At 34.6% G+C, this 27852-nt stretch overlaps 1 protein-coding gene across 4 annotated transcripts; it reads right to left on the reverse strand.

Annotated features, from left to right (window-relative positions):
- Nucleotides 1-329: 329 nt before the first annotated feature.
- Nucleotides 330-27852, reverse strand: LOC133172917 (breast cancer anti-estrogen resistance protein 3 homolog). Of its 4 annotated transcripts, none has more exons than XM_061307760.1 (7): nt 27830-27852; nt 8141-8258; nt 7582-7693; nt 7271-7319; nt 3279-4871; nt 2901-3069; nt 330-1054 (listed from the first exon to the last, which is right to left on the reverse strand). In XM_061307760.1, exons 1-7 carry the CDS (start codon nt 27835-27837, stop codon nt 551-553), a joined length of 2553 nt encoding a protein of 850 aa, XP_061163744.1. In that variant the 5' UTR covers nt 27838-27852; the 3' UTR covers nt 330-550. The 4 variants fall into 4 exon arrangements, with proteins under 4 accessions (XP_061163744.1, XP_061163743.1, XP_061163742.1 ...); XM_061307759.1 differs by lacking the exon at nt 27830-27852 and adding an exon at nt 26411-26489; XM_061307758.1 differs by lacking the exon at nt 27830-27852 and adding an exon at nt 19327-19451.

A 27852-nucleotide genomic window follows, 5' to 3' on the forward strand; every position in this document is an offset into this window, starting at 1 on the left:
AAGTTCTAAGGTAACGGGTTACATGTATATACTCAGTTCTAAGATGACTACATTGATGTACTCAGTTCTAAGGTGACTACATTGATAACAGACACAATCTTGCTGGCTCATTGATGCTGGGTGTGTGTTTCTTTGAGCAGAATTCATGATAATGTTTATCAGTAATGTGGTACACATAATTCATTATCACTGATGAAATATTTAAATATGAAGAAACACCTAGGGCGCTAATTTTTGATTGTGGTAACAAGTCCATGACTTACAGATTTTGAATACACTTAAATGGGTATACTTAAGTACCTTTGTGAGGTACAGTGTCAATGATGGAGACGAATTGTATAGTTTATTACAAGAAGAATACAAATCAATTAACAGTAACATTTGCTGCATACATAACATTTATGTATATTCTTTGGATGATTAGCTAATAGTGATCCCATGCAATACCAGAGTATAGTACATTAATACAGCAATCCCTCATCCCCCTGAGGCTTTGCCCTATTTGACAACACCTCCAGTAACTTCGTATTTATTCTACCCCGTCTGTCATTTATACGGCAGTTCCATCATCCCCTGGCGGCTCTGCCCTATTTGACAACACCGCCAGTAACTGTTCATATTTATTCTGCCTTTCATTTCTATCAACACTAGCACCTTTAGCTCCCCATAACATCCTTAAATGAAATTCTGTTTGAAAGGCATCAGTGATCACATCCTCCGACTTCACAGTTTTCATCATGTTTTGTGCTGTCACTTTGTACAGTCCACACTGAGCCGTGATCAGGCGAGCTGTGTCTAAATGTGTGAGTAAAATGTCAAGCCCGCTGTTCTGGTCTGATAACTCCCAGGGGAGATAATTGCTGAGACTCATCTCGTCTCTCTCCAGGAGAAACACGAGTGGTGCGATATCGGGAATGGATACATTCTGTAGTGGGAGGAGCCCACTGCCATCCATCAATGACTTGTAGGCGGACTTCAGCTTGGTGTCAAATTGAAAGGCACTATTTGTGTGATTCCGGCGCAGGATTAGCCAAGTGTCACGGAGACGTGAAATCTGAAAAAGTATTAGAATAAAAATGTTCAGTTGACTTACGCACACACATTAGAATAAGACTAGATATCATTGAGATGGTGACCATCTCAAAGGGCCCTGCTTTCAGCATTGAACTTAAGGGATGTGTTGTTCGAGTCTAAAGGGCTTCTATGTTATCCTTGTTATACTAAAAAATGGCACGAAAATAAAGAGTGCTCCATATCCTTTATCAGAAAACGGCACAAAAATCATGAATGCTGGATATCCTCTATGAAAATTGTTGCATATCCTCTATCAGAAATATGAAAGGAAAATCACAAATGTTCCATACCTTAAGTCAATTGGTAAGGTTTGAGGCTGACTGGACTTAAGGAGAAGAAATTGTGCACCGAACAAAGATTTTAAACAGAGAGGCTATTTTTTACCTTGACCTAGAAACTTCGTTCAAGGTCACTGCACATCCATTGACCAGTGGCACTATGTGAGTGAGGTATGAGCCACATTGGACCAAGGAGAGAGAAGATATGCTCCGGACAAGGATTTTTCATATAATTCTGCTATGACCTTAACCTTTGACCTAGAAACATGGTTCAAGGTCACTGCACACCCTTTACCCAAAGGCACTCTGTGGGTGAAGTATGAGCCAGATTTTGCCAAGGAGAGAGAAAATATGCTCCGGACAAGAATTTAAACAGAGAGGCTATTTTTGACCTTGACCCTTGACCTAGAAACTTCGTTCAAGTCACTGCACATCCATTGACCAGTGGCACTCTGTTAGTGAAGTATGAGTCACATTGGACCAAGAGGAGAGAAGATATGCTCCGGACAAGGATTTTCATATAATTCTGCTATGACCTTGACCATAGACCTAGAAACATGGTTCAAGGTCACTGCACACTCTTTACCCAAAGACATTCTGTGGGTGAAGTATGAGCCAGATTGGGCCAAGGAGAGAGAAAATATGCTCTGGACAAGAATTTAAACAGAGAGGCTATTTTTGACCTTGACCCTTGACCAAGAAACTTTGTTCAAGGTCACCACACATCCATTGACCAGTGGCACTCTGTTAGTGAAGTATGAGTCACATTGGACCAAGAGGAGAGAAGATATGCTCCGGACAAGGATTTTCATATAATTCTGCTATGACCTTGACCTTAGACCTAGAAACATGGTTCAAGGTCACTGCACACTTTTTACCCAAAGACACTCTGAGGGTGAAGTATTAACCAGATTGGGCCAAGGAGAGAGAAGATATGCTCCGGACAAGAGATCTCGGACGGACAGACGGACGGATGGACGGACTGATCACTATAGGGCACCCGCAGAGCGGGGCCCTAATTATAGAATAAGAACATTGTGTTGACCATTGCACACACATTGGAATAAGATTAGAATATGAATGTTCACTGTATACAAAATCCCAAAGAATAAGAAATCATATTATGGATTCACATATGATTCATAAACAGATGAGGATGGGTTCAGTTAAAGTAAAATTTATCATTTTTATAATGGTGTTGATAAGAAATGTCCATTGTAGCAGTCTCTAATAGCAACATTCTGTTCTTAAATTGCCATTGAAGATTTGGGCACAAGTACAAGTGCATGTATAAATACTTAAAAAACAAGTAGGTTACTCATAATACAATGGACAATAATATACTGTGTATGTTGTAAATAGCTCTCAAGTTAATTCACATTTATTAAATTTTTGGCAAAAACATTCTTCAACAACAAATACCCATATGTAACAGTGTCTGATGCTTGACATTTCCTTTATTGGAAACTAGGTCATTTGCGATTATTCTGCTAAAAAACATCTCCCTTTGGTTGATGAAATTTTACCATTTTTCATTGTGTTGCTTACATGTTCTGAAGTAAGTCCTTCCATAACGCTGGCAAAACCAAACAAGTTTCCAAACGTTGCCCTCAGATCTACAGCAATCTGTATCCATTGACTCAGTATTTTGGCTCGCTCTGTCACTGTGCCACATGTCAAGGTCTTTACCATGACAAACACTTTCATACAGTAGCACCTTCGTAAAAATGTTTTAAGGTCAATATTGATGAACTTGGAAATTATGGCACCCTAGTTATCCCTATCTTAAAATCCACTAAATAAATCTTCTCTTTTAGTTAAGATATCACTCATATATTTATATAAAAGATATTAATATAATATGAGTTTTTAATAAAATCAAATACATTATTTTTTATTGTAAAGTTAACTTTGACATGAATTTACCTTTCAATGACATTCTGTCTGAGTTGTTTCCCTTGAGGTAGAGTAATCAACTCTAATCCAGACACAACACCTAATCCAAGATCCAAATCATTCACGACTTTCAGATAATCCAGATCTACCTTTGTCATGTGTTCTGCCAATCTATGAGAATTATTATCCAACAGAATCTCTTTCACTTTTAACAGAACTGATGGCTCCAAGGGTTTATTGTCTGAGTGAATTAATGAGGATTTGAACTCATTTGGTTTTAAGCTTGTGTGAGAGTTGATTTCTGGTACCTTTATTGTCTTTTTCCTCATTTGTACTTCCTCCTCTCCGATGACCTGAATCTGATTCCCTTTGGGAGTGAGGGGAGATGGGATCTCAGCATAGTCTCTACCCCCCAACACAGGAAACTGGGTATCAGACTTTTTCTTGATTTTTTCGGGTAACTCTATGGTAAGTGTTTCCGGATTGTCCTTTGCATATTTGTTTTCAAAATGAACACTATTGAAATTATTGTCATAATCCCCTTCATTGTTAGAAGGCTGGTAGTTATTGTTCAGGTTGCCACTATATGTAGGTGGCTGACATTTTTTGAGCCAGCTTGGTGATTCTCTCACCTGATAGTAGTCAGAATAATCTCTATCATCGTCCTCATATAATTCCTTATTTCTAATGGTGATTTTTGGACGATCTTTTCCAATGTATTTGACGGAGGGGATCCTGCTGGGTTTAGGGGGTGGGGGTTTGTTGAGATGACTGTCTGATGTTGAGGGAGCCATTCTAGGCTGTACAGACAGATAATGGGACTTTGGAGTATTTTGGGACACACTACCGTCAGGGTTCATCATGGGTTCACTCCCCGACCTCTGATGTTGAATCTGAAGTGCTGGAGACATGGTACCCCCAGGACTAGGTGATAACTGTTTAATACTGGGGGTACTTTCAGATCTGTCAATAGTTCCACCAGCTGGATTTTGAGCACTGTCCATTTTGAGTATTGGTTGGCTGCCAGTTCTGAATGGTCTCCTCTGTAATCGAGGACTACCTTTTGGAGATGTATGTGGAGAACTGTAGGGACTTCCTCTTTCATTTGCACCATGCCCAGGGGTCAACAATGCCCCCACAGGACTTCCTCCTGAATATCCATATTTGTTGTCATAGTAACTTAGTGGCATTGTCCTTCCAATTGGGTTTAACAAAAAAGCACCTGAAGTTTTTGTCACACACTTCCTATGGGACATATAAAATTGCACAAGGTCCTGCACTGAACAGAATTTATCCTCTTCCAGGGAATAAGTAATCTCTGGAATATGACTATCCCTTTCCGTGATTTGTGAATTAATGATAAAATGTAAACGAACACCTCTCCAGCAACAGCTTAGTACAAAGTCACCGGGCTGTGAAATACAGTCCCTCACTAGAAAATCCCCATTGTGGCTCAGGGTCTTCTCGGCATGCTGGCGACTTATACTTCCATGATACCAGGGCCAGTGTCTTAGTTCCGAGGGATCTGCCTGCAGTTCACCGATTAAATCATGCTCTAATCTCTCCGGAGATATGTTCACCACTTGATAGTCCGGAAAATTGTTATTAGGCGAGCAGGAGAGTCTGTAATAGGAAGTTACTGAGTGTAAATGGCTTATCAATCATAGCACATAACCTTACCAGAAATATGTCACCAACTCTCTGTCACCTTGTAAAGTCTGGTAAACAAAGACACGTAAGATAAAACAAGCTACTGATAACAACATTAAACACTAGCAGATCTCAAATGATTTCTCTGTCCCTACCCTGAAATACCTCTCTGCACTGAAATTAAACACATGCATGCCACCTCTCTCCTGTCTACACAAAGACAGATTTATTCTGGACAGTCTAAACACATTTTATGCATGAAGTATCCAAACTAATAGAAATGAAGTTGTTGACCTTAGAGATTTAGTGTCCTCTACCTGTAAAGATCACACCAAGTCACTATCTACAGTTGTATAATGTCACTGTTACTAAAACATGCCAGAAAAAAAACTCTCTATTCATCTAGTAATTAAATGTCAGGTGTGAAATAACAGGAATTATGTCAAGGTAGATAACAGGTTATAAAAGAACATTCCATTCAAACAAGGACACCCTCAGGTATAATACAAGTCAATTAAACCCTGTTAATGTCCACTAGTCAATTAAACCCTGTTAATTGTCCAATACTTACTAATTTAATTGTAAATCCCCAGTCTTGAATTCCAGAAGAATGCATAAGTGGGACCTCTCAAGTCATTACAGTTATGAGAATGCGTGTGTCACAGAAGGGCGTACATGTACTCCACATAAGCATAAGAACTATGTAAATAGTCCTAGTTATCTACATAATGTTGTAATTCCATATAAAAGACTGGTATAACCATAAACATTGGGTGGAATTTTCCCCGGCAATGATTTTCTAGACCCTTATTTTATTCTGCCTATTGAAACTATGAATGACATGGATTTTAAATGACTGATTAAAATGAATGCCTTAGCACGATTTAGGTTTCTTTTAAAAATAACCTGAAGTAAATTAGAAAAATTTGATATTCCTGTCACGCTGTGATTTTATGGTCCAGTGGTCACAGAAAAGAGCAGGCTCCGTTCTGTATTATATTCAGAGATCGAGAAATCTGATTACTGCAAATATCTGAATATTTATTAAAATATTCACACAAATGAATTCCCTATACAGGAAAATATTACTTCTAAAATCTGGCATCAAAATTTGCATGTACGTAAATTTTATTTTATAGCTAAATTATTTTCAAAATAAAAATTGTACTTACAAAATAATACATGGCATCTTTACATTAATAAAAAAGAATCTGTTATTCAAAATTTGAAATAAATGTACATGAGAAGTCCCTTTATATTAAGATTATGAAGTATTTGTGGTCATTCCGTAAGTTGTTTGTTACTATCTGTACAAGGGATGGTGACAGAATAACTCCAGTATGTAGCAACACAAGTGACCACAGGCACACATGCCTCGATTATGATCCGATTAATGACTTCCTGGGACAGTGAATAACCTAGTAAGTATGTTTCTACGGAAACTGGTCAATATTTAGTATCAAGTAGACCATATCTATTTATGTCCTTAACTGGTAAAAACTAAAGGAAAATTTACACTGGTTCAGATCCAAATTTGTACCGTTAATTTCATTACTTGATTGTAACATTTTTCTTGAAATCAACAAATACTTGAGTTAAATTCTCAAAATCACTCAGATTAATAGACAGTTCCACAGTGCATGCAAAAGTTAAACAAATTGATCAACATTTGCAAAAGAAAAAAAAAGACAAAATGGTGATAATTAAATCACAAAATCTGAGAGTCAATCAACATTGAAAAAATATATGATAAACACAAAATTTGAAAATCAGAACTTCAAAACATAAACTATCATGTCAAAACAAGTGCCTTAATAATTCTTCTCCATCAAATGCTAAAACACACACAGAAAGGTGTACTCACTGAGTCCTAGAATTAATAAATGAGACTGGGAAACTTGTCATGCTGGGCCAGCGGCGACCACTACAGAAAAGTCCCTAGTCAGAATCTCTAACGACACATTCAAAGACAATACAAGTACATACCACAATAAAGACTGGGGGTCAGAACTTACCTGTTACCTACACTAGTCACACACCAGATCTACAGTACAAACCTATGTCAACAGCTGTCACGCTGTGAGTGATTTATTTATTGAGCTATTGATGCATTAATTAGTAGTTAATTAGTCATTTGTTTAGTAACAGTGGCGTTTGGAGACCACTCATGCTTTTCGCTGTTTTCTTTATCCTAATTTCTTTGTTTTTAATGATTAATAGCCTACTCAATCACTTTTTCTTTGTTTTTCACATTAACAATAGATTTATAATCATAATGAATGGTTAAGAGGAGAATATATAAAATTTCCTACAGCAGAGATACACATGAATACCGTAAGGGGAGGTAACTCAAACAATATAAAGTTACTCACTGAGCAGAAGCACTGTGACTTCTTTGTATAACTCGAGGCTTGCGGTAACCTATAAAACAGGACAAGAATTACTAAAAAAAATATATCATTCTGCTGAAAAAAACATATGTATAACAAAGGAAAAATAATGTCAATCCAGAGCAGGATTCAGATGTGGGTGCCCTTAACTCTAAACATGTGCTCTACCAACTGAGCTATTTGGCCATTAACAAACAAAACCATCGGATCATGCACATAACTATAAATGCAGCAGTTTAAAGTTCACAATAGGAAGACATTTTAAGATGACATAAAAGTATCTGAATTCTTACCTCGTTCATATTTTTCTTTAAGTATGCGGAGACTGGACACAATTTTGGCTCTGTGTGCACTGTTTTTAAGCCCTAGGTCTCGAACATCAGCCTCGGTCAAATTCAGCAAATCCTGCAAAAAAAATAAAACAATTAAAAAGCAAAGGAGGGAACAAAAATTAAAATGTACGAAAATGTAGAACCATATAATTATTCTGCCATATTCTTTATTATACTCAAACAAACAGATCTTACAGTTATTTAAATTCTCTTACATGTAATACCCTAAACACATTCATTTAAAAAAAAATTAATTGACAGATTCTTCTTGACCTCACACGACAAAAACATCATTGCCTCATAAATAATCCCAAATAGATTCTTAAGAATCTCTCTATAACATGCATACAAGGTCTACCATTACTTTTAACAAGGAATTAAATAAATTGAATTGTACATATTTTATTAACAAAAGTCAAAAGGATAAGGTTAAGTAACTTCGATATAGGAAGGAAATGCTTGGACTGTATATGGGTGGATGAAAGTATTTATATACAGTCTAGATAATGTCTGTATTTACCTCCACCCCACTAAACCCAGTGAATATTTCCTCATACTCTCTCAGCCCTAGAGCCTCCAGCCAGGTTTCTATTGGGATGTGTTTGTGGGCCATCACCTGTTGTCTTTCCAATACAATCCTACAATAAAATTAAAGTCTGTCAAAAGTTGTCTACTGGACTGAAACAATCAATCTAACTCCAAAGATTAATTTAACAGTCCACTTCATTGTTCAACATAATCAATGTTTTATATCTTCAGCAGCAATCTGTATCAATGCATGTAATTTATAATATCTCTGATGACACATCAACATATGGCAGATGCTTCTTCTGTTTTAAAAAAATCAAGAGGAGCATAGAATTACATACTACATCTACTGAGGCATTAGCTTTTACCAGTATAATGCTGTGCTTCTACACATGGCATCAAATCAACTTATTTTATAATTGTTTAAATTCTCAAATGATACAAGTTATAATGACCTAAATGAGAAACAATCAATCTTTTATTTAAAGGTTATATCAATTACAACTCATAAAACGTGTATCAAATAAGAATTCCCAAATATGTCCCAATAAGTTCAATCAACTCCAACTTGCTAACATTTGTCATACTGATCAATGGAAACATTTAGTTTTCATACTCTCTTGTGACCCTTATTTCCTCTTGACCTAAAACACCCAAAATCACCACAGTGCAACACAGGTACTCTGACAACAGAAAATAAATAAACTGATGACAAGAGTTACCTCCCCTCAGAATTCCTCCTACCTTAACAAACTTTGTTCTATCTCCTCTAATCTTCTCCTCCCTTTCTTCTTTTCCATAGTTTTACATTAAAGATCTTAGTTCCTATATCACTCAAATACATCTAGACAAAAAATCAGTGTGTCCAACGAAAAAAACTGGACAGGTGTCTCGTGTATCCTGTACCATGCAGTCCGACCCATCAAACCAACATTACTCCAAATATTTACTTTTTCCATCACTTCTTACACAAATAAATTACACTTTGTCAAATAATACATCTCTTAGCACAATGCCTGACATCTTTTTCTGAATAATAAATCCTACGATTATAATCACCTGATTTGCTCAATTCACAATTTACAAGTTCAGCCGTAAATAGGAAAAAATTGCCTGAAAAGACAGCTAGAATTCGGCAGCTTTATGTTTTATCAATGACAGCAGAGTCTGGAACTATAGGTTAAGATCCTCATGTTCAGATCTTTGAGTATTTTATCTGCGATCATCAGTCATCTATTCCGACAGGTTTCAAAACACCAACACCCCAGGGAGCATAATGCATCAAATGAAATAATCTCAATTCCAATTTTTTTGAACTGATTGCATCATAAACTTCTTATATACTCATTGATGCTGAAACTAGATTGATAATCTCAAAGATTTAAAGTTATATTTAGAACTATATAAAGATATTCAATATCTCTTTGATCACCTAATATATTCTAGTATAAGGCACAAGTAATTTAAATGTTTTTCTTAAATATTCCAAAGGAACTAATTGTGTTACATACATCTTAGAAAACACTACGGATCAATCACTCTTCAAAAGACCACCAGGCATTTAAGTTGATGTTTATTACAGCCTTGTGACAATACTGGGAGGAAATCTAATTAAATTTCAGCTGATTGTAATGTCTATTACACACCAATGATACTCATAATGTCCTGTTAGAGCAGATAAATAGAGGGACATTAAGGAACTGGACAATAATATACAAGATTAGCCTACATCCCTAGGGAAACTGTTAGGATAATAAATTGTAGATCAATGAAAATAAATAAATCTAAATAGTTTACATCTCCGATGGTAAAGAATGTGGAATACGGTAAGCTTGTATTGTATCTGGCCATCTGTTGCTACATCTCTTTTTTTCCTCTTTTCTTTCATTTTTTTTCCCTTACAAAATCCACCAGCATTTTCATCAATTTAATCCTCAGGACACTCACTGCCTAAACATGCAATATCTTCAACACTCTGTCAAGGGAGACAACTTCTTTACTAATTATATCAGGTTGCCAAAAATACGTGTTTCCTGTTGATACGAAATAAGAAAAAAATATGAATGATGAAGACCCCGAGAAATCGGCATCCTGTTTACAGAAGAGCCCTGTGATAATTCATATAAATCTGTGGGAGCTTCCCAAACATGCCAAGATGTGGTACACTGGTCAGATAGGGGGGATATAGCAGATCATTAGACGTCATGCTAAGTCAGTCAGCAATCTCCTCTAGATACCTTAATATTTTATTGACAGACACCCACCTATAGTATGGCACCACATTGAGCTGGATCAACCACCTGTCGAAACAGGGAGATAACACATCAAAAAGCATTAAAAAACCGAAGATGAGTAACTTTTTTGAAATATCATTCTGAGGTTACCATTAACCTGACCAGGAGTTTAATCACCGGGTTATCAGAACTCTGGATATGGAAAATCCACTGGAATTATATTTCCAAGGTTTCCTATATTATGCAAGTAGCAGCAGGTGTGAGCAGTAATTGATCCAATAACGGAGATCAATTCAAAGAAAGTTTCTTTTTAAAATAATGATCATACTGAGTAAGACCTGTTTATAACATGCATATAGACAGTAGGAAATGTTACCATTCATATCCCTACACTAATTATCACTCTATCTAGAAGTAGCAAGTTTTTAAGATTCTGAAAAATATATCCCTTTATGAACAGATGATACAAACAAACTCTTATCAAAAATCTAGAAAATAACAACTTAAGTCATGTTTATAAAAATAAAATGAAAAAGTTAAACTGCATGATTTTTAATTTTTCATTCAAAGTTTCACAATAATGGGATTTTAGTGACAAAATGTTATATAGATTAGTAAGGATGGTTGCAGAAAAGTAGAATTTTGAACATTATAAAAGGTTTACATTCTATTAATATTTTAGAAATTTACTATTGGCATCATTTAAAATCAAAATAGATCCAAAAATATATGCCAATTCAAGCATCCTTTTTTATTTTGTTTGTATCATCTGTCCTAAAGTAAATTGACAATTTAAAAAAAAAAGTTCAGTAAAATACTGCTGGTAAAAGACAGGTGGAGTTTCCACAAATTGACTGATTCGGAAGATACAGCACATTATCAACCATATAACACCTCCTTCTAAATATAAATTATATCATACAATTACTCACCCATTTGTAATTTGTAAAGTTTAGGATTAACAGACACAGGGGAATAGAGGGTAAGAATGTTGATACAGCTTGTCAGAATGTAACAGATGGGAAATAAGAATGCTGTAATCAATAAGTTAGGGGCCACATGTTCCTTGTACCATAGGTTCCCTGGGCCACTAAACTCACCTGTGGTAACAGACTATGACGATTACATGTAACAGAGCCAAACCTAGACAAATGTACACCTGTAGAAATAGACAATGATGACTACACATACCAAACAGAACCAAACCTAGACAAATGTACACCTGTAGAAATAGACAATGATAAAAAACATTTACCAAACAGAGCCAAACCTAGACAAATGTTCACCTGTAGAAATAGACAATGATAAAAAACATGTACCAAACAGAGCCAAACCTAGACAAATGTTCACCTGTAGAAATAGACAATGATGATTACATGTACCAAACAGAGCCAAACCTAGACAAATGTTCACCTGTAGAAATAGACAATGATAATTACACGTACCAAACAGAGCCAAACCTAGACAAATGTTCACCTGTAGAAATAGACAATGATAATTACATATACCAAACAGAGCCAAACCTACACAAATGTACTCCTGTAGAAATAGTCTATGATAATTACATGTACCAAACAGAGCCAAACCTAGACAAATGTTCACCTGTAGAAATAAACAATGATAATTACATATATCAAACAGAGCCAAACCTAGACAAATGTTCACCTGTAGAAATAGACAATGATAATTACATGTACCAAACAAAGTCAAACCTACACAAATGTTCACCTGTAGAAATAGACAATGATAATTACATGTACCAAACAAAGCCAAACCTAGACAAATGTTCACCTGTAGAAATAGACAATGATAATTACATATACCAAACAGAGCCAAACCTAGACAAATGTTCACCTATAGAAATAGACAATGATAATTACATGTACCAAACAGAGCCAAACCAGTAGACAAATGTTCACCTGTAGAAATAGGCAATGATGATTACATGTACCAAACAAAGCCAAACCTACACAAATGTTCACCTGTAGAAATAGACAATGATGATTACATGTACCAAACAAAGCCAAACCTACACAAATGTACTCCTGTAGAAATAGACAATGATAATTACATGTACCAAACAAAGCCAAACCTAGACAAATGTTCACCTGTAGAAATAGACAATGATAATTACATGTACCAAACAGAGCCAAACCTAGACAAATGTTCACCTGTAGAAATAGACAATGATAATTACATATACCAAACAAAGTCAAACCTACACAAATGTTCACCTGTAGAAATAGACAATGATAATTACATGTACCAAACAAAGCCAAACCTAGACAAATGTTCACCTGTAGAAATAGACAATGATAATTACATGTACCAAACAGAGCCAAACCTAGACAAATGTTCACCTGTAGAAATAGACAATGATAATTACATATACCAAACAAAGTCAAACCTACACAAATGTACTCCTGTAGAAATAGACTATGATAATTACATGTACCAAACAAAGCCAAACCTAGACAAATGTTCACCTGTAGAAATAGACAATGATAATTACATGTACCAAACAGAGCCAAACCTAGACAAATGTTCACCTGTAGATATAGACAATGATAATTACATGTACCAAACAGAGCCAATTAACCTACACAAATGTTCACCTGTAGAAATAGACAATGATAATTACATATACCAAACAAAGCCAAACCTACACAAATGTGCACTGTAGAAATAGACAATGATAATTACATGTACCAAACAGAGCCAAACCTAGACAAATGTACACCTGTAGATATAGAAAATGATAATTACATATACCAAACAGAGCCAAACCTAGACAAATGTGCACTGTAGAAATAGACAATGATAATTACATGTACCAAACAAAGCCAAACCTACACAGATGTACTCCTGTAGAAATAGACAATGATGATTACATGTACCAAACAGAGCAAACCTAAACAAATGTACACCTGTAGAAATAGACAATGGTAAAAAAACATGTACCAAATATAGCAAAACCTAGAAAAATGAATCTTACTGACTGAAATCATCTACCAAACTATTATCAAGTGGTTAAACTAACTAGTAGCCTACCTCAAAATATAGTGCCTATTGTCCCCAAAAAGTCTCCATTAGAACATGAGAAGATTTTTGTGTTTTTACTCAACTCCAATAAAAACTATGCATCTTAATTGCCCGCTTTGTGAAAAACCCCAAAAAATCTGTTGTAAAAGCATTGGAATTGATGATACTCATATGCTGCTTTGTTGTTCATTCTTTATGCGGTACTTATAAGACAACTCCTAATGCTTACTGTTCATTAGATAAATTATCAAAGCATATTCTGCATGGTAATAAACGTCAAACTAATGAACGTATAATACAAATGACTTCATACACAGAATTTCAACGTAATTTCAGGGAACACAAAAGTCTTACCTCAAAATTGTGATGCTCTTTAGAATAGAACCCTGACTACCATCAATGTTTTAAATTCAATACTACAGAGACCCCCCCAAAAAACACCATTCAGCATTATTACTGAATACATGTCAAATACCTCCAGTCTGTAAATATCATTAGGGGAAGCTAGTTTGTCAAAGTATTCATACTGAATACATGCAGAAAACTTTAAAATGTTTACATTTACAAGTTGACAATTTAATAATAAACACTTTTGTCAATAACTGACAGAGCTCCAATTACTGACACAACCATGAAATATATACCTCCAGAAAGGTATAGTCAACAAGGACAAGAAAATATTTAAGTCAATAAAATTATAGATTATACAATTTAAGAATTAGAATTTACAACAATTTACATTAAAGTGAAAGGAGGAAATTCTACTTACAAATAAAATCCAAACCAACTCTCATAACAAGTTCAAATTCTGATACATTATTGGTATTTTCACCCATTCAGCACAGAGTTGGATCCATTGAAAATAAATCAATACATACTGGTATATACAAATGTGAGATCACAACCTTTACAAGTAGATTATATACCAAACATAAGCACCTTATGTCTCAAGAACTTTAAAATTATTCTTGTTTTCCTTCATAAATTGGATTACATATATGTTATAAAATGTTGCATTTGGAAGCATTTAATACACCTAGTGGTTGTATTACTTTACACAAACAGAGAGAAATCTGTGACCCAGTTGGTTTCTAGTTTCCTAAACTGTTGTGAATTTATGTCTTTTGAATGAGAAACCTGCCCCACTAATGCACCATTGAGAACTTTTCAAGGTTCGTGAGAATGTTAGATTTGTGTGCAAATGTTGAATTGCGTATTTCCATTAAACAGAATTCTGACATGTATATATTCTACGTTCTAAACAACACAGAGATACTGGGCATAAGCAAAAATATTATAAACTAAATTAATCATTTGGTGCATATATAATAAACACATATCAAACTGAGACAAATTAAAGATGCCTAACTTTATTCACCTGATGTAGCGCCGGTCTCAGGGTGTTGTCTACTGACTATAAAATGTCTACTTGTCTATATTTACTGATAATCAATGGTCTATCTGTCTGTCTACTGACAATTAAAGGTCTAACTGTCTAAGTCTACTGATAATCAAAGGTCTAACAGTCTATGTCTACTGATAATCAAAGGTCTACCTGACTAGGGCTACTAACAATCAAAGGTCTAATTGTCTACTGATAATCAAAGATCTACCTGAGTAAGTCTACTGATAATCAAATGTCTACCTGTCTATGTCTAATGATAATCAAAGATCTACCTGACTATGTCTACTGATAATCAATTGTCTACCTATCTATATCTACTGACAATCAAAGGTCTACCTGACTAGGACTATTGAGAACTAAACGTCTACCTGTCTATCAATATTCAACCTGTCTATGTCTACTGACAATCAAAGGTCTATCTGAATATGTTTACTGACAATTAAATGTCTATCTGTCTATGTTTACTGGCAATCAAATGTCTATCTCTCTAGGACTACTGGCAATCAAATGTCTATCTCTCTAGGACTACTGGCAGTCAAAGGCAATATACTATCTTTTTTAATCTCAAGGATGGAACTGAAGTATGCTATCCACTTATTTCTACCCAGCACAAATAAAGGTTCATTTAACTTGGACTGTTGACAATTAAGGTAATCAAAAGTATTGTTAATTTACCAGTAATGTCAACCAAGTTTCCTTAACCATATATATGTGCAGCCCTAAAAGTATAAATAAATGGATTTAATATGCCAATATCCCCAAATTTGAAATTCCTTCTAATCAAACATAAGCAACTTTTATCAAGTTTCATTATCATCTGATCATCCACCCGGGTTATCGTTTTATGTCAGTTTTTACTTACCTTTTAAGGAGTGTTGATAAAACCTTTTATAGATGATATATAATTCTCAGTTATGTCAGAACATGAGGACCACAGAGGACATATTGATCAATGGAACCCAGGCTATTGCTGTAAATCTCAAGTTTCTCCAACACACACCTTAATAAACTTTGTTATCTTTAAAATCTATATTTAGGTAGTTGTGAACATTTATAATATCTAATGCAAAATATGACAATCATTTGTCCCAACCACGGAAAAATCAAACAAATGATCACCTACGTATATATCACATAATGACAGTCTGCACAGTGTCTGCAATGAATTACGATCTTTGTATGGAAATGTAGTGTAGTTTTTAAGCTTTGATAAAAAATCATGAATGAATGAACAAAAATAATGCCCCTCTGATACGCCAGTCATGTATTATGGGTAGTACGGAGACTCCATAGAGAACTTTGGTGAACTTGGATAGTCCCAAAGCCATCAGACATTGACTCGGTCTGACTGGCCCAATAATCCCGAATAAGTCACTTCAATCCAAACTTAGTCTGATGATCCATAGCCTAATTACTAATCCAACACAGAATGGATTACTGTGTCAAACTGCTCATACCTCCCAAGAAGTTTACTTCTATCAAAACAAATTACTCTTCCAACAAGATAACTTATCTTCTTTCAAATTAATTTTTATCATACCTCTTATAAAATCTTCTTCAACAACATATTATTGAATTTTATATTAAGATTACAAAAATACATTTCTTAAAAATTTACCTGTTTTCGGAATTCCTACTTTCTTTTTAAATTTATTTATATCCTACCTCTCACAAATACTTCATTTTCTGCCACAGGTGTACTTTATAATAATTCTAAATGTATGAGAAGAACAAAATAATGTCTTTTGTGTCAATTCTTCTACTAAAGCGACATATCTATTGTGGATGACATTGTCAAATTTACTGTCACGACTGAATTAACAGGCAGTTAACAATTAAAAGTCGAGCACACATTGCTAACGAGTCCCAGGTCACAAAAAAGGGAACCCAAGAAGCAATTCATTGTGAGAAAAAGCTTAAGGTCACAACACCAGAGCTCACAATCAGCCCAAAAGGAAAGCCAACTCATCTCAAAATACAAGGTTCTATTATTATCCATATAGGTAATATAGACATGTCCATAAGTGGAATGTTTAAAATGCATGGGACAAAATCATCATTCACCAAGTTTCTGAGTCATTCATAATTCTTATGTACTAATTAATAATGAGGGTATAAAATCTCTTTTTGCAATGCAGCAGAAAACATTATGATATATTATTAAAAAAAATTAAAAAAAAAAAAATTTTTATTCTTGGGATTATAAAATATGTACGGGCTCTTGAACAGTATAAAGTAATATTCTTGACAAATAAGAGGCACAAAACTCAAACAAGCATTGATATACAGTAGAGCCTGGTTAATCTGGACATCAAAAATCCGACTTGTGCTTCTCCTTCTGGGAACACAAGTAACCCAATTATAAAGGGTCCATCTCAGTCATCCAGACTCTTAATTAATCCGAATATCTGCCAGGAAACACAAGTGTCCGGATTAACAAGAGTTGACTTAATTTAGAAAAAGACAGATATATATATATTCCTCTTAAGTTGAGTGTGATTCTAACCATTGTTTTCTTGTTGGCTACTGACAGACAGATTATACCTGGTTACTAACACTGGAAGACAATTATCAGGAGTTTAACAGAAGCTGCACATCGACAGCTTAATGACAAAAGAGCAATAAAACAGCCAGTAAAAGGTCTACTGAGGCTGAAAGTCTATAAATCTCAGTCACTTTATTTATCTAATGCCATGTTAATGCCCCTATTATTTTATTACCAAATTAATTTTTTCTTTGCTTGGAATTTCAGTGGTATTTGACCCCAAACAAATCACATTACAGATGCATGAAAAAAATCTGCTAAAAGTGTAGTGCTCTCTCTCTGTCTCTCTCATTATATTCAAGTTCAATACAGTTACTGCAATCGTGCTTTTTTTTTTACTTCAACAAAAACGTCAAAGCTTTTAACTGCATGAGCACATGCTTTTTAAATTTCTTGCCATTTCACTGCAGCTGTTTGAAATCTGTGAAAGGAAACACAAACTTTAAAACGTATACATGCCCGTGATTAGCGCTGACATCTGATTGACCCTAACGTGTTGCTGCTTTGGATTTTTACGGAGACAGAGCTATAGATTTTTTACCTTCACACATGGTGTGCATGGATAAAATCAAATAAAACAGCATTCATCTCCATACTTTTAGAAGCCTTATCAAGTAAACCTGCTTTCCTGCTGGAATATCTTTGGTACAGAGACTCTATCATACAGGGAAATAGATCAACTTTAAATTACATGTATATTGATGCATAAATTTCATAAAATCAAATTACTGAAGAATTGAAAATAGAATTTGTAAACAATTTGTTAATTTTCTCAGTAATCTTAACTGTTACTGCAATCAAGGGGAGGTAATTTTTACATTGATTTCCAAATCAAAGATATTTGTTAAGAAAGCTCTAAACATTGCACACTAAAGAGTTCTAGCTACTTATAGGGTAGTTTTATGCAGTTAGAGTGATCTGCCCTTAGAAGTAAGATAGAAAAAAATAATTATTTACAGTTAATAACACATTAATTTGTAATAGATTAAAATATTATTAGCATTGCATTAGACCAAGAATAAGTAAGTGAATTCATTATTTCCATTAATATACCCCATGTAAGTAAACAACAGTGATTTCTGCTTGAATTGTCTGTTGTCTTTGAACATTTTTACTGCAGAAATATGGCAGGTACCCTATGTTGAACATGAACTAAACAGATTCAATATGCACACCTTTACATGATATATTTTTCTCCAAGTTCAAAAAACATTTTTTGTTAGTGATTAGAGCTTCCTTAAAATTAAAAAAAAAAAGAAAGATTTACTGGCAAATGTGATATGTTTACAACCTGTCTATTCACTCCATATGATTGTCTTTGCAATAATTAAAAATCAAACTTTAAAATTAAAAATAGCCAATACTCATTGGCTTTGTTATGAGGTCCAATAAGAGCATGAAGCTTTGTTACTTTCTAAATAGAGAGTGGATACGTTATTCAAACAGAGGAAGAAATTAAAGAACATCAAAAGAAAACACATTTTAATATTCCATATTTAAGATTTTAGGTCTTTTTTTAACATTTGATAACTTGATATATTTAATGCATAACCAAGTTAATCTCCAGGAACTGGCCCATCAAGTGCTAAATGCATCATCTTCTCTGAACCAGAGCGTAACTTTCTGTGGGGCATGAAGCCATGTTAAAGATAATTCAACAAACTTGATAGTCCCCTTGATAAGTAATGATTGAACATTATGCAAATAGAGGAGACACAGGGGTTATCAAATGGAAAGAGAATCAGGCAAACTCTCAAAGAAATAACTGTTCATGCAATTCTCTTTTTAAAAAAAATATATTATCATTAGCCTTAAACAATACTGGTATATATTTGCTTTGCTTATTAATTTTACGCTGGTTAATGAAGATAATATAAAAAAAAAAAAAAAAAAAAAAAAAAAAAAAGACCAAACAAAAAAAAAATTAAAAAACAAAAAGTGACTATTCTTACCCATAGCCTCCTCCCCAGTCAAAAGTGAAAGTGTCCAGACAAGGGAGCGTGATGGACAGATGACCTTTCCTGAACTCCGTCATGTCACAATTATTGTCCATCTCTGGCATTATTGTAAATCTCCACTAACTCGTCTACTTCACTTTTTAAATTTGTTTTGGACTGTTTACTTTCCACTTTGCTTTTTGATCAGTTTTTTATATGCAACAGATTTATATGTTCAAATGGTGTTCATATCGAAGAAAGGATCAGTACATTTAGTGATTAACATGAAATATTCCCTTTGTAAATCTCGGATGGAGAACATTTTTACACGCCATTAAACAAAAGAATATCTAGTCTACCTGACAGCTCAGCAAATATTAGCATAAATATTAGGCAAAGAAAAAAAATCTTCCCTTAAAGCAATCTACAGATTACTGCACTTTCTTTCTTCAGACATTTTCACAGAAGAAATTCTGTCAGTAATCTAATTTTTGAAGATAAAAAGTATGTAATTGCTCTGTCACTTCTCCAGATAAGTAAAACAAAAGGGCTTTTATGCAACTTCCACCTCCTTCATGAAGACAGACATGTATCTCTCGGCTGCTAATGGTGGCCCAGCCTCCCATAAATTTCACACCTATTGCAATACACTTCTCTAAAACTGTCACTACACAGAAAAAAGCCAGGAAACAAGCTCCTAGAGAAAAAAAATAATTCAGTCCTGAAACTTCTACATCAGAGTACACAAATCAAACAGTTTGGATTTTATCAAAAGTTTTTTTTTTTTTAAATCCGTGTTGTTTAAATCAGAGGTTCCCTTGCTGCACAACAGATTGCAAAAAAATGGCTCTATCATGTCCTTTCCCATGCACTTTTGGTCCCTTTGATTTGGCAACAGAACAGAATAATATTGCACAAAATCAGGGGAAATGAAAGAGGTTATCAAATTCTGGCTTATAATCACAAGGCCATCAATCATATATTACTCTCTCCATGTACCGAGTGAAAATTCAAATAATAGTCAATTTATGACAAGAAATTCAGATAAAATTGTCATTTATATCAACCATTTTTTTTAAAAATTATCATTTCTCTGCAGTTATATCTCAAGTTTCACTCAAAACAGCACAAAATGCATGCAAATTGCTCACACACTTAGAATGAACTTGGTTTGAAAATCTTCAAAGTCAGAATTCAGTAGCCATTTTATGCTGTCATGTGCGGGTAATTATCGTTTCAGGTCGAGATGTTGCTTATGTAAACCCTGGAAGGATGAGTGCATATGTTCATCATCAAATTAAATGTGTCAATCTTCTACACCCACAAATTAGGCGGCCCTGCTTATGGGATAAACATAAAAACCTTAGCTTTATATTAATGAGAATATCTAAGTGGGTGAGTTAAGAAAGAAACTCCCTCTCAAAAGTGCAGGCAAAAATGAAGCCAATTTAGAACTTCTCCTGGATGAAAAAAGTGAATTGTTATTTTACAAGAATGAATTAAGATAAAGAATAATTTTATAAGCATTATTATTTCATTTGTTACATAACTCTGGCAGCACCCCCATCTGTTATTGCATGTAAAACATGAGGACAAGTTCTGTCATCCACAAGGTTATGTGAAATATCTTTCTTAATTTAGCTTTTCAATTTGACATTCTTTCATGATTCATGGATTATAAATTTGTAAAACTATCAAACTAAAATCAAAACATTGTGCTCACCACATTTCTAAATTTAGAAACTCAAACTATAGATGTAGCAAAATGAAAAACTTTCCAAAACAATTCATAGTCAAAACAGAGAAAAAGTAGAGTTTAATGCTCTTTTTAACCTAGGATCATTTTCTTAAAATGAATTGACCAAATTTAAGATAAGTATATGTCTTCTGTTCTATTAAAATTCATATCAAGTAGCACCAGAAATTGCTTATCCAACTCTCTCTCAAGTTACACAATTTAAAAAGCATTAAAATAAAAAACTCTTTCCATTTTCTGTTAAGGAGTCTCCTTAACTTCCTATATGTGTCACAGCTGGTTTGTTTCAAGTTTTAACTACTGTTTTAGTGTGTCCTGATCAGCTGTTCCTGGCCAGACAAATCTACTCAACCCCCCATACACCTATAACAGAGCCATACACCTATAACAGAATAAACTTCCAGCTTCCTAAATATTTAATTGTAGTGAGAAGTACATCATTTCTGATGATTTCCATCCCTTTCAGACATTCAAAAGAAAATGAAAACTTCAAATGGAAAATCCCAAGCAGTGACTTCACGGTAAAACCCTGCCTCAAAGATGCTATTCATTAGTTGTTGAAGAGTCACTTCATATAAACTCATGTTTTTATGACTCCTTAGCCATAATAAACAAAAACTCTGTCAGTTTTACACTCTTGTTTCATTGAATTATATGTTTCTGATCAGTAACTTAAGTTTTCAACAACATTAAGGCATTTTTTTTTTGCTACATACTTTGTTTTACAAGTTGCATCAGGCCCCTTTAAGATCCTGGTCTGTGCACCAATAGATTCAGACTTCTGTATGCCAACTGCACACACAGACCAGTAAAATGCAAATTAGGCCTTTGGTCTGATCATTAATCAGTTTTTGAGAGTGGTAAGACATTTTGCTTAACTAGAGGGCAGCCCAGTTCAAGTACTCATGTGCAGAAAGCAACAAAATGCATGACAAAAATCCAAGAAACAAAGATTTAGCAGATTACAATCTAAATTTACTATTCAGGAGTTTATCTACATATTTATACTGTAATCATTCATGCCTACTATTCTCACACAATTAAGGACATACGCAACATAGTTTGAACTTTATTGTCATTTTCCCTGGAGTTGAAGAGTTCCAGTACTTAAAGAAACTGTGTGCTACATTTCAATGTTGTAAACTTCTTCTAAAACAAATTTAGATAAACAAAACATCTAGAATATATGTTTAGTAATTTTTGTATATTGTTTTTTGAATTATACAAAAATTTTCATCAATTGATATCTTTTCAAAACTTCTGGTAATGCATGCTGATTTTTTTGTCTACGAACATCTGATGACACCATTATCTTAAATCAAGAATATCTTGAAAAATTATCAGTAGGTAAGCTACATTGCGTATGTTCTTAATAGAAGCTGTGCTTTCACTTTTCCTTCATAAGGCATCAGTTAATTATAGTTGAAGGTTGTGAACATTTGATCCAACATTTTCGTTATTTCTTTTGGGTAAATCTGATTTACATAAGTTTTACAGACATGACCCACATAAAACACCTCAACACAGGATCTCAAAAACATAAACTTGAAATTCATGAAATTGAATTTTGGGGGGCAAATTTAAATCATTTTGTGAGCAGTTCCAAGTGACCTAGACTGTCACAGACTGTTAAAAACTGTGTGATTGGTGCAAAGCAGCTGTGATGTGCATTCAGACACCTTTGAGATGGAGTTGGAAGATACATATCTCTCATGAATTGCTATTGATTAAAGTATAATTCAATTGCTACAGCATGCAGTTGCAGACTGAGTTTATTTGTCTTGCCTTAGAGAGACACTGAATTATGTAATCTACATTGTCTTATCAGCCAAAGTAAGCCCCCATTGTAACCTCCCAGTAGAAATGTCTGATAATAATCCCCAATAAGAAGAAGATTGTTTAATTGTCTCCTTCCACGATTTTTATAAGCATTTTATAGAATAGATAAAATAAATTAAGTTTTTGCTACAAAAATATGATGAAAGCAAGAGTAAAGTAATGATCACAAAAACAGATGTGTCACAGCAACATATTTACTGGTTATGTCAGAGTTAATTTGGCAATTTCTATCAAATTCATGCAGCTCCACTTCAATGTTCCATTTACCCCATTGCAATGGTGAGGAGAATTTTTTCCTAACACAGAACATGCAAACATGGAAATTCACACAAACAGCTGGTACAAAGCACACCAAAGTCAGAAACCAACACTATCACTGGTATATATATTTTGAGCAAAGACAAGGATTTTTGCAGAACATTAATTTACACATACAAAGTAAAATACTCAAATGATGAGAAACAACTTTTTGATCAGATGACCTGAAAATCAATCTTTTGAAATAAATCAATAGCACAAAAATGTCCACCTGCACCATATAATTTCATGGGATAAAAGTCATACATATATACATACACACATGCTTGAAAAACAATTAATACTCTACTCCCCTCCTTTACAAGAGAAAAGACATGTCATAATTACTGTATATAACATGTCTTTTCTCTTATATATACATGTATATTTATATGGCATTAAGGACAACGTACCAGTCCGAGAATACTTGCAGTGACAATAAGGCCCTGGAATGCTATGTTACCCAACGACAAAATATCAAACAATATTTTTCAAGTGAATTTATTTTGTGTATGGGTATGGGGAATGGAATTATCTATGCAAGGATCCAGAAATTTTTTCCAGGGGGTCCACACCAACCAAATCAAATGCAGACTCAGAAATTTTTGACAAGCAAAAATAAAAGAGGCCCACGGGCCTTATAGGTCACCTGAGTATCATGCAACAACTTTCCAACAATTGAATTTGGTTTGTGTTTTAAACCAGAGGCCATGAAATTCACAATTTTGAAAGAGGCACCATTCCTCATCATAACTATACACTTAACATGCTTAGTTTGATTACTTAATACCCAGAGGCAGAGCAGAGGAACAAAGAAAAAATGCATTTCCACCATATAATCAGTAGTGTCCCCATCACACAGGAACCCTGAGCAGAAGAAAGGATTTTCAAAGAATTAATGCATTTTCATTATATGTTCATTACAGCCCCGTCCTAATACCAGAACCCTGACCCAGGGGCCATGAAATGCGCAATTTTGGAAGAGGCACTCTTCCTCATCAAAGCTATGTACCAGTCTATGCAAAAGACATCGGACCGTCAGACCTGACCGATGTGCAGTGCCTCTGGTCCAATGCGCCATTTTTTTACAATGGACCAGAATGTCTGATGTCTCAGCATCCAGTTTTGAGCTTTACTATTTTGACGCGGAGTCATTCAAATGTTTGTTATAAGTAAAATAAATATTGCACAAATCCAAATACGTAAATGAATTGATACCGCATGGACCGTCTACAGTATTATGCGATTTCCTTGGTTCTGCATTTTCATGTATTTCATTTTTTTACATTAGGTTTTTCGGTCTGACAAAATTTGGTTCGGTCCTGTGTGTTCATTGATTACACAGGACCGAATGTCCTGTGTGGTCCAAAAAACTTTCGCATAGACTGATGTACACAGTTCACTGGTTTAATACCCAGAAGCAGAGGATAAGATTTTCCAAGAATTAATGCATTTTCACTATATAATTAATAGAGCCCCACCCTAAAATCAGAGCCCCTGACCCAGAGGCCATGAATTTCACAATTTGGAAGAGGCACCCTTCTTCATCATAACTATGTACATAGTTCATTGGTTTAATACCCAAGAGCAGAGAAGAAGATTTTTAAAGAAATAATGCATTTTCACTATATATTCAACAGAGCCCTACCCTTGCACCAGAGCCCCTGATCCTTGGGCCATGAATTTCACAATTTTGGTAGAGGGCTCAATGCTTATTACAATCATGCCAACAGTTTGGCTGCTTAATGTCCAGGAGTAAAGAAGATTTTTGAAGATTGCATTTATTTTGATGGTTTTAGCCCCATCCCTTAGGCTCCAGGGGGCAGGGGCCATGAATTTCACAATTTTTACTCCCCTTCATCCATAGATGCTATATGCCAATATTGGTTGAAATTGGTTCAATGGTTTCAGAGGAGAAGCTGAAAATGTTTAAATGTTAGCATACAACAGACGACGTAGGACGACGGACAAAAAAGGAAAGCAAGAGGTAACTCAGGTGACCTAAAAAAAATAAAGCTAACAACTTGCCCCAAAGCTTAAAAGCCTATTTCTTTGGAAGGGGTAGATAAATTTTCTTTATATACATGACTCCCTTTACCATTTTTCTCATTACATAGAAATTTAATGCTCTCAAAATCTCAAGCAGGGCTCTGCACCCTCCCCTAACCCCCTCTAGATTCATGCATGTTATGAAACACTGTACAGTCTGTCCTAACTTTTGATACTCCTCCCTCCAGCTCCCCCTATTTTCTGAGTATTAACTTTAATTAGTACTTGAAAATGTTTTTACTTACTTTTTATTAAACAATGCTATTCTGGTATGATTACTCCATTTCAAGCAATTGAAAATAAAATTACATAATACCTTGTCCAGATCTTAAACTATACTGCCAAGTTTATTGCATAAATGCAGAATTTGGTCTATTTATTTTGATAAAACTCTAATTCCCAATTATCAGACCAATACTAGACTAATGATCATAAAATAGCACCGGCTCCTAGCAGAGACTGGCATTCCCTGATAACATAGCACCTCAGCCAATGACTGGCAAAGTTGTGACATATCTGGACTATAATACTGCTAAATTGAATAATAATTCCTTCAATCTCTTAACAAGTGTCCTCACCTTTGAAGATAACAATTGATCACCTCCAATATACAGTTGGTGTACCAGGTACTCGGGTGTGAATTTCTTTATATCTTTTTAGATTGGAGAGTCATTAAAAACAAACTGGACACTATATACCTGTAGTCACAAAAGGATACACCTGTGTCCCAGGGACCAGAGAAAAAAGTCATTAAGTGGACTGATTAATGGAATGCGTCTTTATGTATGAATGTATTATAACTCAAGAAGGTAGTGAAATGTTTGTGAGGTTTTGACTGCCATGAAAGGGAGATAACTCTGGATTGATTTAGTTATGGGTATAAGAGTGTTTTACTTTTTTGACCTTGTTGTATCAGGAAAAAAAAATCCAACAAGCATAAAAACTTGTGAACATCATGAAAATCAGGCATATGTTTGGAAAGATGACATTTAAGTTTTACAGCACAAATAAACATCAGTGACTAAATTACCACTACAGGAAATGAATTATCTGCAATTGATCACATAAATATTACATATACATGGATATACTAAATTTACTGTTGTCATTTGCATTTCAAATTTAGCTACACTGAATATACTATAATTAATACTGTACCGCTTTTCAAGTCTATCAATAGCTTGCTCCACATATTGGCTGTTGCTGCTACCCACGGGCATTTCATGGATGGTAAATAGTATTGGTGTAAATAAATTTAGTCTCGGAGTTATCATTTCAACATGGGAATTATTCTCTCAAACAAACTTAAATCTGTTTGACACCACATCAATGAGGGGGCCGAAATTCAAACTTAAATCTGTTTGACACCACATCAATGAGGGGGCCGAAATTCAAACTTAAATCTGTTTGACACCACATCAATGAGGGGGCCGAAATTCAAACTTAAATCTGTTTGACACCACATCAATGAGGGGACTGAAATTGGCAGAAGCAACCAACACCTTAACTTTTTTCTATTATTCAAATGTGTGAACCAAACCTTTAAAATTTTTTTTTGTAGATTGAGTATTCAATTCAATGTACAACTGACAGCTGTAAAACTTGGAGTGTTTATTACCCCAGAACTAGACGACTTCTCTGTTTAGGAAGATATCCATTTCAGACATGGATAATATCAAAGACTATGTAAAATGGAATTTTTCAAAAAGCTCTAAATTACACAATTAAATCTATTAATATTTGTGGTGTTCTAAAAATTCATAAAGAAAGGAAATTCTTTTCTGATTTTCAAAGCTTCAATCAAAGTTTGGTCTTTTGAAAAGTCAATATTTTTTTATAACTTCATAAATTTGGCATTAGATATTGAAAGTAAACAAGAGAAGTTAGTGCCTTAAATGTATCAGGATGTCCAAATTCCAACTGAACAAACAGCTCCTGTTGACACAGAACACAAACATTGAGAATTGTCAAAGAACTCCAAACATGCACCATTCACGTTATTCTGCCTGCTTTATAGAGTAAGAGTCAAAGTTTACCACTGAAAGAGGTCCACAAAATGTACAGACTTCCCAATTCACTCTCCCAAAGATCAATGTTGACTGAGAAAATGCTGGAATTGACTTTGCCATATGTAAGATACACTTCCAATCCAGTTAATCTCCCCAGTATTTCATCTATACAGCATTTTTAAGAGAAAAAATCCAAGCAGACACCTCAGTGTCAGAGAAAGGAATTTCTACACAGACTCGTTGTCTGGTATATGGGTAAGTCTGTTGTCCGGTAGTCAGGTGTAAGTCAATTTCAGGTTAGCAGGTAAAACACCTCATTATCAATTTCCCCAAGGTCAACCCTTTACAAGATTTTTATTAAAAAATAAGACTGATGATTTGATAAGGAGGTAAGGGTTAAATTGACAATCCCCCTAAATCTTAGATTATTGAGGAGACAATCCCCCAAAGCACAGAATAGGGGGACGTCAGCTTATCAACAGGGTACAGTAGCTTGTAATGAAGGTCCTTATTTCATTACATTACTGAATTCCCAGGTACAAATTTTACCTTTAGTATAAGCACTTACCTCTGCATGTTACGGGCACATGT

Source organism: Saccostrea echinata, unplaced genomic scaffold (assembly GCF_033153115.1).
Source record: "Saccostrea echinata isolate AGI-Se365-2 ecotype Australia unplaced genomic scaffold, CSIRO_AGI_Sech_v1 ptg000056l, whole genome shotgun sequence".
In the NCBI taxonomy this organism is placed as follows: domain Eukaryota; kingdom Metazoa; phylum Mollusca; class Bivalvia; order Ostreida; family Ostreidae; genus Saccostrea; species Saccostrea echinata.